The sequence below is a fragment of the Manacus vitellinus genome, unplaced genomic scaffold, assembly GCF_001715985.3.
Source record: "Manacus vitellinus isolate BGI_N305 unplaced genomic scaffold, ASM171598v3 scaffold_1_pilon, whole genome shotgun sequence".
NCBI classification, from domain to species: domain Eukaryota; kingdom Metazoa; phylum Chordata; class Aves; order Passeriformes; family Pipridae; genus Manacus; species Manacus vitellinus.
The window spans coordinates 51839465-51852974 of record NW_021939396.1 but is presented as its reverse complement, the minus strand read 5'-3'; the positions used below and the strand labels follow the sequence as shown (position 1 = coordinate 51852974).

The 13510-nt window shown below is 36.4% G+C and overlaps 1 protein-coding gene across 1 annotated transcript in view; it reads left to right on the top strand.

Moving 5' to 3' along the window:
- The window catches only part of PIEZO2 (piezo type mechanosensitive ion channel component 2), a 296094-nt gene that overhangs the window by 242279 nt on the left and 40305 nt on the right, over nt 1–13510 (top strand). The window contains exons 30-36 of the mRNA XM_029959391.1: nt 29–125; nt 1933–2092; nt 4520–4609; nt 5821–5942; nt 6748–6819; nt 10848–10951; nt 12927–13025. Coding sequence (XP_029815251.1) covers nt 29–125; nt 1933–2092; nt 4520–4609; nt 5821–5942; nt 6748–6819; nt 10848–10951; nt 12927–13025 — 744 coding nt within the window. The remainder of the gene's footprint in view (nt 1–28; nt 126–1932; nt 2093–4519; nt 4610–5820; nt 5943–6747; nt 6820–10847; nt 10952–12926; nt 13026–13510) is intronic.

Sequence of the window (13510 nt, the reverse complement as noted above, 5' to 3'; positions counted from 1 at the left end):
CATATGAAACTGTTCTTCTACTTTCCAGATAGGAGCATGTGGCTACATTGAATCATTAATTAAGAATAGTTGCTGGGTCATTCAGGCATTCAGCCTGGCTTGTACAGTTAAAGGATACCGTATTCGTAAGTATAGCTTATTTTTCTTCACAATTTTGTATAAATAAATAATCACACTTATAATCCTCTACCATATTTAAGTCATGCCCTCCCTTAACATATTACCTTGTGAAAAATCATATCTGCAAGTTCACTTAATACTGTCTTGTCCTATACTGATTAGCAATACAGAATATTGAAAATATTTCATAGAATCAAGGTAGACACATATACAGATATACATGTCAGCACCCCAGGATATGTATGCATATACTCACAGCCAGCATTTGCTGTAAATGAACAGTTTGGTGATACCAGTGCTTAACACAGTTTACCTGTATATGCAGGTGATGTGACACTTGAGGGTGTGGTTTCATTGTACAACTTGAGCTAAAATGTCAACTCACCATCACTGCAAGGAGAGGGCACCTTTTCCCAGCCACACTCCCTGTGTGGACTGTGGACTCCCACTCCTCCCTGTGTACCAGGTTTCAGTTGCTCAAAGGGTAAACCAGTTCAGCTCACTGAAATAGCATGAAACTGGTAAATTTTTTGTGTATGTAGTGAGTTTAGGCTTTTTTTTTTTGCCTTTTGATTATTCTTGTGTTTGTGGTGATAACAGGAAGGCAGTGGATGATGTGTATGGATGGAAGTGAGAGAAAGTAGTAATGAAGGATGGAGAGTAAAACCCTTCAGCTCTCAGTGAATTTGTCTCCACTTTGTCCTGACACCCTGGTTTGATGGTTTGAAAATACCTGATTTATTTTAGTTGGGTTTTTTTTCTTGAATTTAAAGAACTGTTTCACCCTAGTTAGTCTGCAGCAAAGTTCTGAATTCCTATAATCACATCTGATGCTAACAGATAAGTTTGGAGTAGGGGAAAAGAAAACAAATACAAAGACACAATTTCACGAGATAAGTGATGCCCAGTAGTTCTTGTGTTATCCAAAACTTTTTGGCAGCAACAGAAATTTAGACACAGGTTTCTGACCCCCCAGGGGTTGTGCACAGGAGTTTCTGAAGCTCTTGGAGCTTGACCTTTCAGAGCTATGAGATTGGCTTTGTTGCTTGTAAAGCCAGCTTCGAGCCAGAGCCTGCCCCTTGAGTCCTTCCACTGCCTCCTATAGGGCAGCATAGGCCATATAGTTTATAGTCTAGCTCCACAAAACCCAGTTTTAATTTTTTAATATCCCCAAGAGAACTGCCTTTCAGAGAATAAAGACAGAAAGAAATAACCCAAGCCAAAATCTAGGTAAGAGGAATGGGATTTCCTCTCTGCCTGTCTCCTCCCACCCAAAGGAAGCAGTTTTGTGGTTTCAAGTATTTTTTCTCTTATGCAATGGAAAAAAACATTGAACTGAGTTGTGGAGAGGAAAAATAAAATTATTTTGAGAAAAATAAAAGACTTCTTTCTCATGTTGATAATGTTCTTAATTGAAAAATAACACAAAAGGTCGCTTTGAACTGGAAAATAAATTGAAACATGGTATTTTAGAAAATAATGAAATCAGACAATTCAGTGTAACAAAAAATATGTTTTTTCTGTTCTATGTTTTCAAGTACGTACTAGGGTAGGGTGAATTTATTTGCAAATGGTTCACTTCTGGTGAATTCTCAGTTTTCATGGGGCATCATATTGTTGAAAGCTTTCAAGTTTGTTGTAAAGTAAAATATAATGTGCTTCAAATAGAAATGCATGTCAGTTTTCTTAAGAAAAATGTAATTAAAATACCTCAATTCAGATAATTTTAAAGGCTGAGATTATTTAGTTGATTAAACATTATAAGAGAATACTTAATGCAACAGTCCTTAGGCTAACGGTGTCTTTTTCCAGCAACCAGCAATCTAGATTGTAAACTGCCCAGTGGAGAAGCAGGAATCATCTGGGACAGTATATGTTTTGCTTTCCTGCTGCTGCAAAGAAGAGTGTTCATGAGTTACTACTTCCTGCACGTGGTTGCAGATATAAAAGCTTCTCAGATCCTAGCATCAAGGTAACATAAAATTTGGAAGAATTTAAATTAAACAGCTCAAATCTCTCACGGTGACAGTACATACTTGTTTACGATAAGTAGTACCAAAATAGTCCCTTAACATTGGCTTAAACAATCCATGCTAAATTCATAATTGCAAACCTACCTTTGATGAAGCAAAGAAAACAAATTAATTGAGAATCTAATAGAAATTAAACCATCCTTTCTACCAAAACGTTCTGCTGCTCCTATTAAAAACTGTGAAAGTTGTTGTGTGTTGCAACATTCTCTCAACATGAATATGCATGAGAGCTAATGCCAGAATTTCTAAGTCTTGGAAAGAAAATACTCTGCTTTCAGAGCCTGTTTGAGACAATTTTCATTAGAATATCACATCTAAAGAAATGTCACATGAGGAAGAAAACAGGAAAGCTCTGACCTCTGGCTTGGGAAGAAGTGGGAACACACTCCGGAAGTGTCACATCACTAAACACTGACTAGGTGTGGCAAGGAAGTATTAACCTCATTGAGCCTGTTACACCACAAACATCCACTCATAGCCGTCACAAGCACAAACATTCTTCTGGTTTATAATAAGAAGGCAGATGAGGAATGAGATTCTGGTTTTAATTTCCGTAAGATTTCTAAGAAATTACTTTTGTTAATATTGGATTAAATGTATTGTGGCTTATTTTCCCCTAAAAAAAACATATGGGCGTTGATTTCCGACTATGTTTCAGGGCAAAATTTGCCTTGCATGTTCTGAACAGAAGTAGTTTTTATCTTTCTCTTCTTCCCCCTCCAGGTAACGTCTTTAAAAAGGGGACACGTTTAACTGCCTATACTGAAGAAAATTCACCACTGTAAAAAGGGCTACCAAAAGATCTCTACCTCCATCTCACATTGCATCTCTTAGTCTTTTGCTCTGGAGTGAATTTCAGTGCTGATGCCCAATTTTGCTGGATACAGCTTTTTTGTAGCTTTTTTTTTTGGTGTACTGGTCTCACAGTGAAAATAGCATGAAGCAAAATCATGATTATCAAAATAGATCCTAAACAGGGAAATGTGCATCCAGAATGAAAGAGCAGGGTCATGAAAACAGCAGTGGGCTGGGTTGAAACAAACATGTATGGTTCCTATTTCCAGCTTTATTTCTTTTGCTGAGTTACTGAACCTAGGCAGGCTTGAATTCTCCAGCAGCCAAAGTGAAGACAATACTGCTATATGTCAGGAGTTTTGTAAAGATGAATGTATTAATGACAAGGAAGTGCCAAAATTTTACAGGAAGGAAGGTAATATAAATATAGTGATATAATGATTTTTTTTAGTAAACTGCTTGCCTTGCTAAAGTCCAGCCTTGAATTTACATGGACAATGGAGAAGGTCAGGTTTGGATTCAGATATCATGGGCTGAGTCTTCTAATAAAAGTTATTATTGTGAAAAACAAATTCCCCACCTAAATAAGATTCAGTTATGTTTCAAACAGTAGTAATGAGGATCCAGTGACAGGTTTTGATAGTCCATAAGGATTTAGAGGTGATCAATTTGCTAAGAGAAAATGTTCTTTATTGTACTTTACCATACCTTGGGACAATAAGGATTGCCTGTCTTGATTGTATTCCTTTGAGAAATGCAGTTTTGGTTATCCTGCATAATACATGAAGGAATCATTAATCTAAAAGAAAACATGGTTAAAAAATTAATTAGAAGTAGACTTCTAAAACTATAGCTGTTCTTACTGAACTCTTGACAAAAGAAAAGCTTTAAATCTAGGCTATTTCTTTAAAAGAGACTTGAAGACTCTTAAAAGAGTCTTCGAGAGCTCGTGTGTGAGTTAGGAAGAAGGGCCAAGACATGTGAACTGGACATCCAAATCAATGAGTTGATTACATTTCTAATGTAATGGGGTGAGAAGCCATATTCTGTTGGCACATCAGAAACTTGCTCAAGGGTTTGTGCCATCAGATTGGAAGCACCATAGTTTTCAGAAGGTAAAAGTGAAGCTGAAGTTATGCTCATCGTGGCCCTGGATAAAGCTGGACACTACTCACAACTTCCAAGGGGACTGAGGCAGGGGGTTGAGGTGATTATAACACTGAAAGGACTTGAAAAAATCCTGGAAGTGTGCAAGAAATCCTACCTCAGCCTCGAACCTAGTTGTGTTCTCTGTTCTTGAGGACTGGAAACTGAATTCCTGGAGCAACTGCTAGAGGAATTTAGAGGCTGAGTAGGGTTCATAACATTTGGCCCTAGATCTTGAAATGATTGACTGTAAAAATATTGCTATTTTAGAGCAGATTTCTTTTAAGGCCCTGGATTATTTTTGTTTGATGCAGATGAGGGAACAGAGAGTTCTTGGTGATTAACTGACATAAGAGAAACTTAGAAACATTTAACATTTCATTTTCTTTCCTTTTTACTTCTCTTCTGCCCCATTTCTGATGTAGGGGTGCTGAGCTGTTTCAGGCTACAATTGTCAAGGCTGTAAAGGCAAGAATTGAAGAGGAAAAAAAATCAATGGATCAACTGAAGAGACAGTATGTATTTAATGCATTTACATATATATATATATATACATATGCATACATACATTCATATTTAACTGCTTGGTGGTATTTATCTAGCACTTACTTTTATAGAAATGCTTTACCATTATTAGGATTTTGTTCTGTACCTCCATATTGCTGGAAAAAATTGTTGCATGACTGTTCCTTCTGTTTCATTCGTGGTTTCCCCTCTAGTGTTTGAGTACAAAATGTATGTTTACCTTCACTAATAATATTTTCATTAAGTTTAAGTGTTTAAGTGGCATGGAGATCCTTTCTCTTTATGCAGCCAATAAGTCACTTTGATTTCTCTTGCATGCAGCCAGCATGCTTCTTTTGTAACTGTAGAAAGCTTTCAAAGCTCCTCCACCGCCCTGCATGAAAACTCTTACTGCTTCCTAACCAAGTGTCAAAGCCCACTCCTGACAGCTTCTTCCACACCTCCATAACTGAAGAAACATCAGAAGACTGCAGGAACTGTGTTCCCTACCTGTATAGAATGACAGAATCGTAGAATAGTTTGAGTTGCAAGGGACCTTTTAAAGGTAATCTAGATCAACCCCTCTGCAATGAGCAGGGACATCTTCAATGAGATCAGGTTGCTCAGAGCCCTGTCCAACCTGACCATGAATGTGTCCAGGGATGGGAACCACTATGCACTTGATCACACTGTCCATGTCATTGATGAAGACATGAAAAAAAATAGCACTGGGCCCCTGAGGGACAGTAGTTGTCACTGATGTCAACTGGGACAAAGGAGCTAAAAGAGTGAGGATGTAGCACAAATAGTGCAGGAACAGCTGCATCCCTGATACAGAGTGGCAAGTTTCAGGAAAAGCACTGCATTAGGCAGAAGTCTTTTTTTTTTTTTTTTCTCAAAACTTCATTTGTTGTGCTGTAACTCCTGACAGCAAGTCTTTCATTTTTAAGTGATAATAGGATAGTTGAGTGGGAGTAGGTAAAGCAGTCTTGATAGCAGGCAACCCAACTCTCACTGACTAGTGAGTGAACAACTAGGTTTGATCATTACAGCCAGCCCCTTTACAGCCTTATGTTTAAGGGCGGGATTAATGACAATGTGAACATTTCCCTTAGAAGTGTTGTTGTGTGTGTGTGTGTGTGTGTGTATTTAACACTTGTTTTTCAGAGTGGGTCAGAAAGGGTGAAGGCACGAATCTAATAACAAATCTACCTTTTGCTAGAATGGATCGCATCAAAGCCAGGCAGCAAAAATACAAGAAGGGTAAAGAGAGAATGCTAAGCATGAACCAGGAGTCCTCAGAGGGGCCGGAGATTCGGAAGGTTTCTGAAGAAGATGACGAAGGTACCATTAGCTACTGTTGTACCGTAATTGTAGTTGAGTGCTAAGGATCTAATAGACCTACTAGTTGGACAAGTGATAAACTGTTCTTCAAAACTGTCAGCATGTAGCAAGGTTGTTAGCTAAGTACCAGTTTCAGGCTGAAAAAATCTGTGATTATGTACCATAGAAAGGTTTAGAGAAAATGATTTGCTTTGAGGTTACTTTTGGTTAACTTCAGACTGTTGGCAAAGAGCTGAATAGCAGAAGATGTTTGTTTAGATAAAAGTAATTATCTATAAACCACAGTGTTACAAATAGGTAGCACCTACATTTTTCCAGCAGTGTTTTCTGGATGCTGTTCTGGATATTTTTTAGTCACTGAAATGTTTGTATACTTTTAAATGTTGTTTAAAACATGGAAACCAATAAAATGATACCTATCTAGTGTCACATTTCAAGCACCAACCTGGAATCAGCACTTATTAGATTTAGAATTTTTGGAGCCTGAAATGTAAGGAGATTTGAGATGAGGAAAAATATTTTCTTCTTTAAATTACAGTCAAGTGTGACTGTATGTTTTAAAACACAAAACTCAACTTTTTAGCTGTTTTAGATGGAATACTGTTTTAACTGCTACATAAACCAGAGTATTTCTGCTTACTGGTTATGCTTTTGAATTATCTTAATATTGAATGTACTCAGTAGATCTGACATCTGATATCTCATGAAATTTTAGCTCTTTTGAGAGAAATTAAAAATTATTAATCAGTGTAAGAAACATGTTTCTCATTTTATAAAATTAATATTTGGACATATTTTATTTTAGGAGAAGCAGACAAAGAGAAAGCCAAGGGCAAAAAAAAGCTGTGGTGGCGGCCTTGGGTTGATCATGCTTCCAGTAGGTTTTCTCAATCATCTTACAAATATGTGGATTTAACCCTTATATCCTTGACCAGAATTAAGGCATTTCCATGACCTGTTTTTTTTGTGCCTGATTTTCTGACTGTGACTTGATAGAAGGCTTGTTTTTCTCAACACATGGTTTCTACTTCCCAATCTTCAATTTTGACCTTCCGTGTGTTGGAAGCATAACTAGCCCATGATACTTTGAGCATTCTTAGAAAAATATCAGATCAGATAAATATGTACCAAAAAGAATCTTATTTGACCTCAAAGTCTCAACTCCCCCCTGCTGCAGAGCAAAATATATTTAAAAATGTGAATATGAAAGATTGCCAATGCATTCTAAGATTAGTCATAACTTCTTTTTCATATATGCACATCATACATCTTTTTTATTATTCATCAGTCATTCTCATGTCAGCTGTAGAAATCTGAGTACCACAGTAAAGCAGCAAGACTACTCTCAGGATTAGGCTGTGTAGAGCTTCGCATCTCTCTGATCACACTTTAATGTATTGTTGATGCCAGTTGTTTTGCTATTTCCATTTTTTTGTGTGTTTATCTGAGAGTAAAAATATCTCCAGCCTTGTGCACAAGAAATTATTAGCCTGTGTCATTGTTGCATTATGATATTTTAACTTGTTTGTAGCCCAGTCCAAGCATGTGATAGAGTTCATCCCTACATTATGGATTAGGTAAAAAAAGAAAACTGCATAGGCTGCAATCTCAAATCAAGTTTAATTTGACTGAATCTTTGTTGAATGAAATCAGACTTGAGCTATTTAATAACCTCTGAAGATTTAAAAAAGTGCTCAAATGTATAGCATTGATCAGAGTGAAATCACAGAACGATAGAATATGCTGAGCTGGAAGGGACCCATCAGAATCATCGAGTCCAACTTCTGGCCCTGTGCAGGACATCTCAAAAATTACACCATGTGCCTGAGAGCATTTTCCAAGCACTTTTTGACCTCTGTCAGGCTTGGTGCTGTGACCACTTTCCTGGGGAACCTGTTCCGGTGCCCAAATATCCTCTGTGTTAAAAACTTTTTCCTGATATCCAACCTAAACCTCCCCCGACTCAGCTTCATGCCGTTAAAAGTATGAATGTCTATATTGTGCCTGTTTTTTTAGTTTAAAAGAGTTACTCCAAGTCATAATTTTACACATCTACATACTACTTCATTTACTCATGTATATTTATTTATAACTCTAGCAGTATTTAACAGAACATAGTATGTTTGTTTCTATCAAGTCACAAGTAAACTGTGCCTCTACTTTTGTTTTACTAAAGGGCACACTGCCACTTTAGAGAGACCTATCCCTTTTCAAAAATCTTATGAAAATAAACTTCTTGCCCTGTATTTTCATTAAGAATAACAATGACAAAACAGATCAAAACTGTAATTTGTGAGTTTTACTACAGAATTTCAAGCTATGGTGATTTTGAAGGAATGGGATATAGTCTCTTTTTTATTCATCACTGGTTTCTTAGTAAGAACTGCACAGAGAGACGTTGGCTTTTACTTGTTTCACCCTCATTGTTTAATGTTCTTAGATGGCAACTTTCATTTTGTTATTTAAATATTGAGCATTCTTGAAATTATTTACTGCAATAATGCAAAACCTTGTGGGAAACATCACAGACCCTGATCCTACAATCAGTGGTTACCTGTCACGTGACTTGCATCCAGACTCATTGAAACACGGCACTGATAGTAGATATTCACAGGCATGCAGACTGATAATGGACTGATATTCCCCATGCATTCTTTTTGACACACTGCTGTAACTGCAGCATTCTGATGCACGTGACTGTTCATATCAGTAAATGGGTTCGTGGCTGTGGCTGTATATGTGTGTATATCGAAGTCACTTAATCTTGAAGTTTTATGCCAATTCTGAGGTTTAATTTAGATTTTTATTGTTATTTTGATATCAATTGTTATAATTCTGTTGTATGGAAAAATACCTTATTTTGCATACCATAGCAATTAAAACAGTCATGAATTTGGATCAGAGTAGAACAGATAAGAAAGGTATAGTTCCTCTTGTGACTGTGGATTATTTGTGGAACCCCACAGAGACCAGCAGGAGTTAGGACCACATGCTCTGAGGTCCTTAGATTCTCCTTAGGCACAAAGTTGTGTCTGATGTAGTGCAAAAGATGGTTCTTGCAGCTGGTCTCAGGAGCTCTTTCCCGCTGGGCACAAGCAGATGAGATTATGCTTTGTCCTGCATGGCTCCTCTGCTGCCTCCTCTATCTCATCCCACAGGAAAAGCCTGTTAAGTCCCTTTTCTCAGTAGGAGGAAGTCACATTTTGCAGTGAGAGAGGGGTCTCCCAAGTCCAGGCTGGCCATGAATTTTCTTACTAGTAAAATTTGGTCTCATCGGGAATCCCCGTAGGTGACTAACACACCAGGTACTCCATTTTGATGTGTGCAAGAATGCATTATTGCTATTCAATCATACCTCCCTCTTTGGCTGTAAAAGAGGTGTAACTGCTACATTATAGTGTCCCCTCAGATACACTTTAACCTAAAAATTTTGGAGAGACATCAATGTAGATTTGTTGTCTGCCATCTCAGGCATTCCAAGTCTGACAGAGTGTCGCTGTGAGCCTTTAAAGAACTGCAGTGCAGTAAAGGTTAGAGAGTAGACAACCCTAGATATCAGACCTTATCCAGCTGATCTTCTGGACAGTTTCTCTTGCTGACTACAGGATACCTTTTTATTAAAAAGAACTGCAGACTACTGGCTCTTAAAATGCTTTCATCTCTCCAGCGCATTTTAAATGGGCATTCTTGGAAGGCTGAGTACCTAATAATTCATTTGCTTCATCCAGGAAATTTCCAAACTTTCTTTTCACCTCAGTGCAGCAATTAGTACTGCTGAAGTGGACTTTCTGTCCCTCTGTAGGGCAATCATTGAAGTTAAATTCATAACTAGGCACATGAGGCACAAAATTCCCTCTGAGAGGGAGTTTTAGATGCCAAAGTCATGATCCAAAGAGTTCTGGCAAATTTCACAGTGTGCTTACTCTGAGGTTTCTACAGTAGAAAGATCTGTGTAGAAGTCAAGGTATGATTGAATTAAAGCAATTGTTACTTTTCCAGAGACCTGTAATGAGGGTTAAATATAATTTTATATAAATATGTATTGCTTTATATATCCAGATTGTGTGATGTTTCATCTAAGTAACCATTCCTTTAAATATTTCAGCTTAAATGTGGAAATTACTTCCAGTTTTCACTGCTGAATGTAATGCTGTGATTTTTATTTTTCTCTTGCTCATTACCTTATTTTTGATTTCCTTTGTTTCCCTTGTTCATTCATGTAGGCCTGTTGCCATCTGAGAAATAAAAATTTCTGCTTCTGTTCAAGGATATAAGGCCTAGCTTAATCACTGTGCATCTATACTGTATCAAGGTTTCAGAATCTTTCTGAATCCATGGGCAAAAAATTGAAACTTGTTTGCAATCATATTAGTAGAATTCAAGTGATTTGTTTTAAACAAGCCAAGGTTTTCCATTACCTCATCAAAGCTTAAATGTTTGAAGAAAGTATTAACCATCCCATTGCATAGTTTAAAGGATGACTCTGTGTTTTAAAGAGAAGTTCTGTATTTTTTGTCCAGTGGTACTGTTCATGTAAGTTCATTTACTTACCTGCTGGGCTTCTTTTACTCCCTCAAATGATCATCAGTCCCCAGTTAATTAAGACTTAATTGCCATTTTTTTTCCCAAAAAGTGTAATCCTTGTAAATTAATATACTTCAGTCTTTTTCTTTACATTTTCTTCTCATGGTGATGTTTTCCTTAATTCTTGTATAGTTCTTATTCATGCCCAAAATATCACAAACTAACATCAAATAAATAGCCTGAGACCTTTTCATCTCTCGCTTGTTCTCTGTTTTCACCTCTCCTAGTTATGAATTTTTAAATGACTGACTGTTCATAGGTTTTGGGGGAGTTGAGAATAGAACTTTTCAGAAAAATAAGAAGATATTTTGTTTCACTTAGTGGTCAGAAGTGGAAATTATTATTTGTTTGAGACGGATAGTGAAGAGGAAGAGGAAGAGGAGAAAAAGGAAGAGGAGGAACCTCGAAAAAAATCCGCATTTCAGGTACTTTATGGTAATTTTTAGTTGACATCTGGAAAAAAATGTAGGTTTCCCATAACACAGGCACATATGTTAAAGCTGCCAGTACCTCTAGAGTAGTCCTGAAAAGTATTGGAAATCACATTTCTTGCCAACTTAAAATGCAAGTTTGCCCACTTTAAGCATTGCCAAATACCTACAGAAACTATAGTGGAGTCATATCTTCATTCACTTATTCCCGAAGATAACAAAAATACAGAAAAACAAAGGTTAAGAATCAGAGCCTTTTTTTTTTCTACATTGCAATAAAGACAATTGCCTCTGGTGCTGCTACACAATGCCTCTGGTGGTTTACTGGTTTTAAGCAGACATTATCCTTCCTTGAAGAAATGATCCCTAAAATAAGCAATTTTTCATGGAGAAGAATTTGTACTTAATAAAAAAAATATTATTGATCCTAGTGGGCAGGAGAAATATATCGTTGAGTTAGAAAGAGCTTAGCATTTAAAATTACACATCATTTTTTTTCTTTCTTTTCCAAGACAGTGTTAATTTATATATTTGCATTTTAAGTGACAGACTGCATCGATGTAAGAGGATATTGTAATATTAGAAAGATATCTGCAGTTTCCTATCTGGACTCCTCAACAGATTGGTGTTAGACACTACCAGATACTGAATGCAGTGGCTTAAGTTGAAGAACTTGGGTGAAGAAGTGAAATTCTCATGAATCTAGGATTGCTTTTGTCTTTATAATATTAAAGCTTTACTTGTGGAAGAATTTTCAGAAACTCTACAGAACATTTTTGGATCTGTAACTACCTGGCTGAACAGGTAGCTTTTTGCAGACTAGTATTCCCATCCAGATGAAAGCTCATGTCACTGCAGAGCTGGTGCATTACTAAAAGTTCAACCCAAACAAGAGCGAGAAACTGCCTCCATGCTCTTCTATTCCTTAAGCCAAAAGCTTTTAAACAAAGCTTCCCAGACAACATTACTGAATTATAAGAAGAATTTTTTTATTCAATTCATTAATACAATGTGTCTTCGGTTTATATACTTACACTACATTACATTACCAGTTGATTACGTTTGATAAACTGCCTGCATGGTCATGACAGGGAAAAAGATTTTCTGACCTTAATAAGGGCAAAAAAAGTCTGGATCAAAGCAATGTGATAAGTAAGTTTTATTTTCTACTATTTATGCTGTATTTTTAATATTTTGCATAGAAATGGCTGATGAATTTCTAGGTCATTTTTCTTTCTGGTTTTCACGCAGTTATAGAGGAAAGTTTGCATTCTTGTTTGTGCTGATTTTTTAAAAATTGGTGACAACATTTTGTTCAGATGTGCTGGCGCCAAGCACTGAAATTTTAAAGAGTTCTAAACTTGAGGTCAGAAGCTTACAAGATTCTTTCATTTACTCTGAGATTTTTTATTTTTTCATCTCAGTCCTGAAACTATTAATTTGAGGATGAAGGATCTGTTCATTATTTCAAAATTCTGGTCAGATGCATAGGTGGCCTGTAATATGTGCAATATGTGCAATATATGCAACATGAAGGTGTTTGGTGGCTTTATATAGGCAGAGACTTGCATAGAACAGAAAATTGTTTTGTTCATCATTTGGTCAATGTACCTTATTTGCCTTCCATCACTATGCGTATGGTCTTAATAAAAATACTAGGAAAGTGAATGCTGTTGTAGATTGTGTTAAAGAATTATTTATGATTTGTGGTTTTTCTTTCAGTGTAAATTGTGTGCAATAATCTCTTCAAGGGTTGACTTGGAGATTTTATATATTAGTGACTTCAGCCAGTTACAGTTTGTCTTATTGAAATTTTAATGTGAACATCCTAGATAATTTTTTGTTCATATCAAAGTTTGTGAATGTAAATTTGTTCTTAATAATCTACATACAGTAATTCTGTAGTTCCTTTATATATTAATACTTTCTTCTTTTTTACTAATTATTCTTGCTTTGTCCTTCTTTATAGAGAGCTATTGGAAAATTTGCTTCAGCCATTTTAGCCTTGCCAAAGTCTATCATTAAACTACCTAAAACTATTCTTCAGTATTTAATCAAAGCAGCAAAGGTACCTGACGTTTTGCAAATGCTCAGTATGTGACCCATCCCATAGTTCCTGATGTAATGTCCTGATCTGCATTTTTCCTCTTATATGGATAATTAAAAAAAAAATAGTGACAGTTAAAGCTTCGTTCCTAGTAAATGCAATACATTTCATAACTTTGGAGTGGTCAAGACACAAGCAAAGTAGTCTATCTTTTTTTAAGTGTAACCCCAGAGAGAAAATGCAGACCCAAATTCTTATTTTCTTCTGATACTGATATACAAGATGGTCACATCAAGTTGCATGTATCTTATGGACACTGTGGTAATTGATCTCAGAAAGCTGGTAAAAGGTTTGTAAAATACACATTCTACTCCAAACCCCTTTTTAACTCTCTACTTTTCTGGCGTTTATCATCATAAAAAAGATTTGTGCCTCTTCTCTCTTGTCCTCCTTGAATACATGTAGCATTTCCTCCCTTTGAGCACTATGTATCATTTTACACTCCA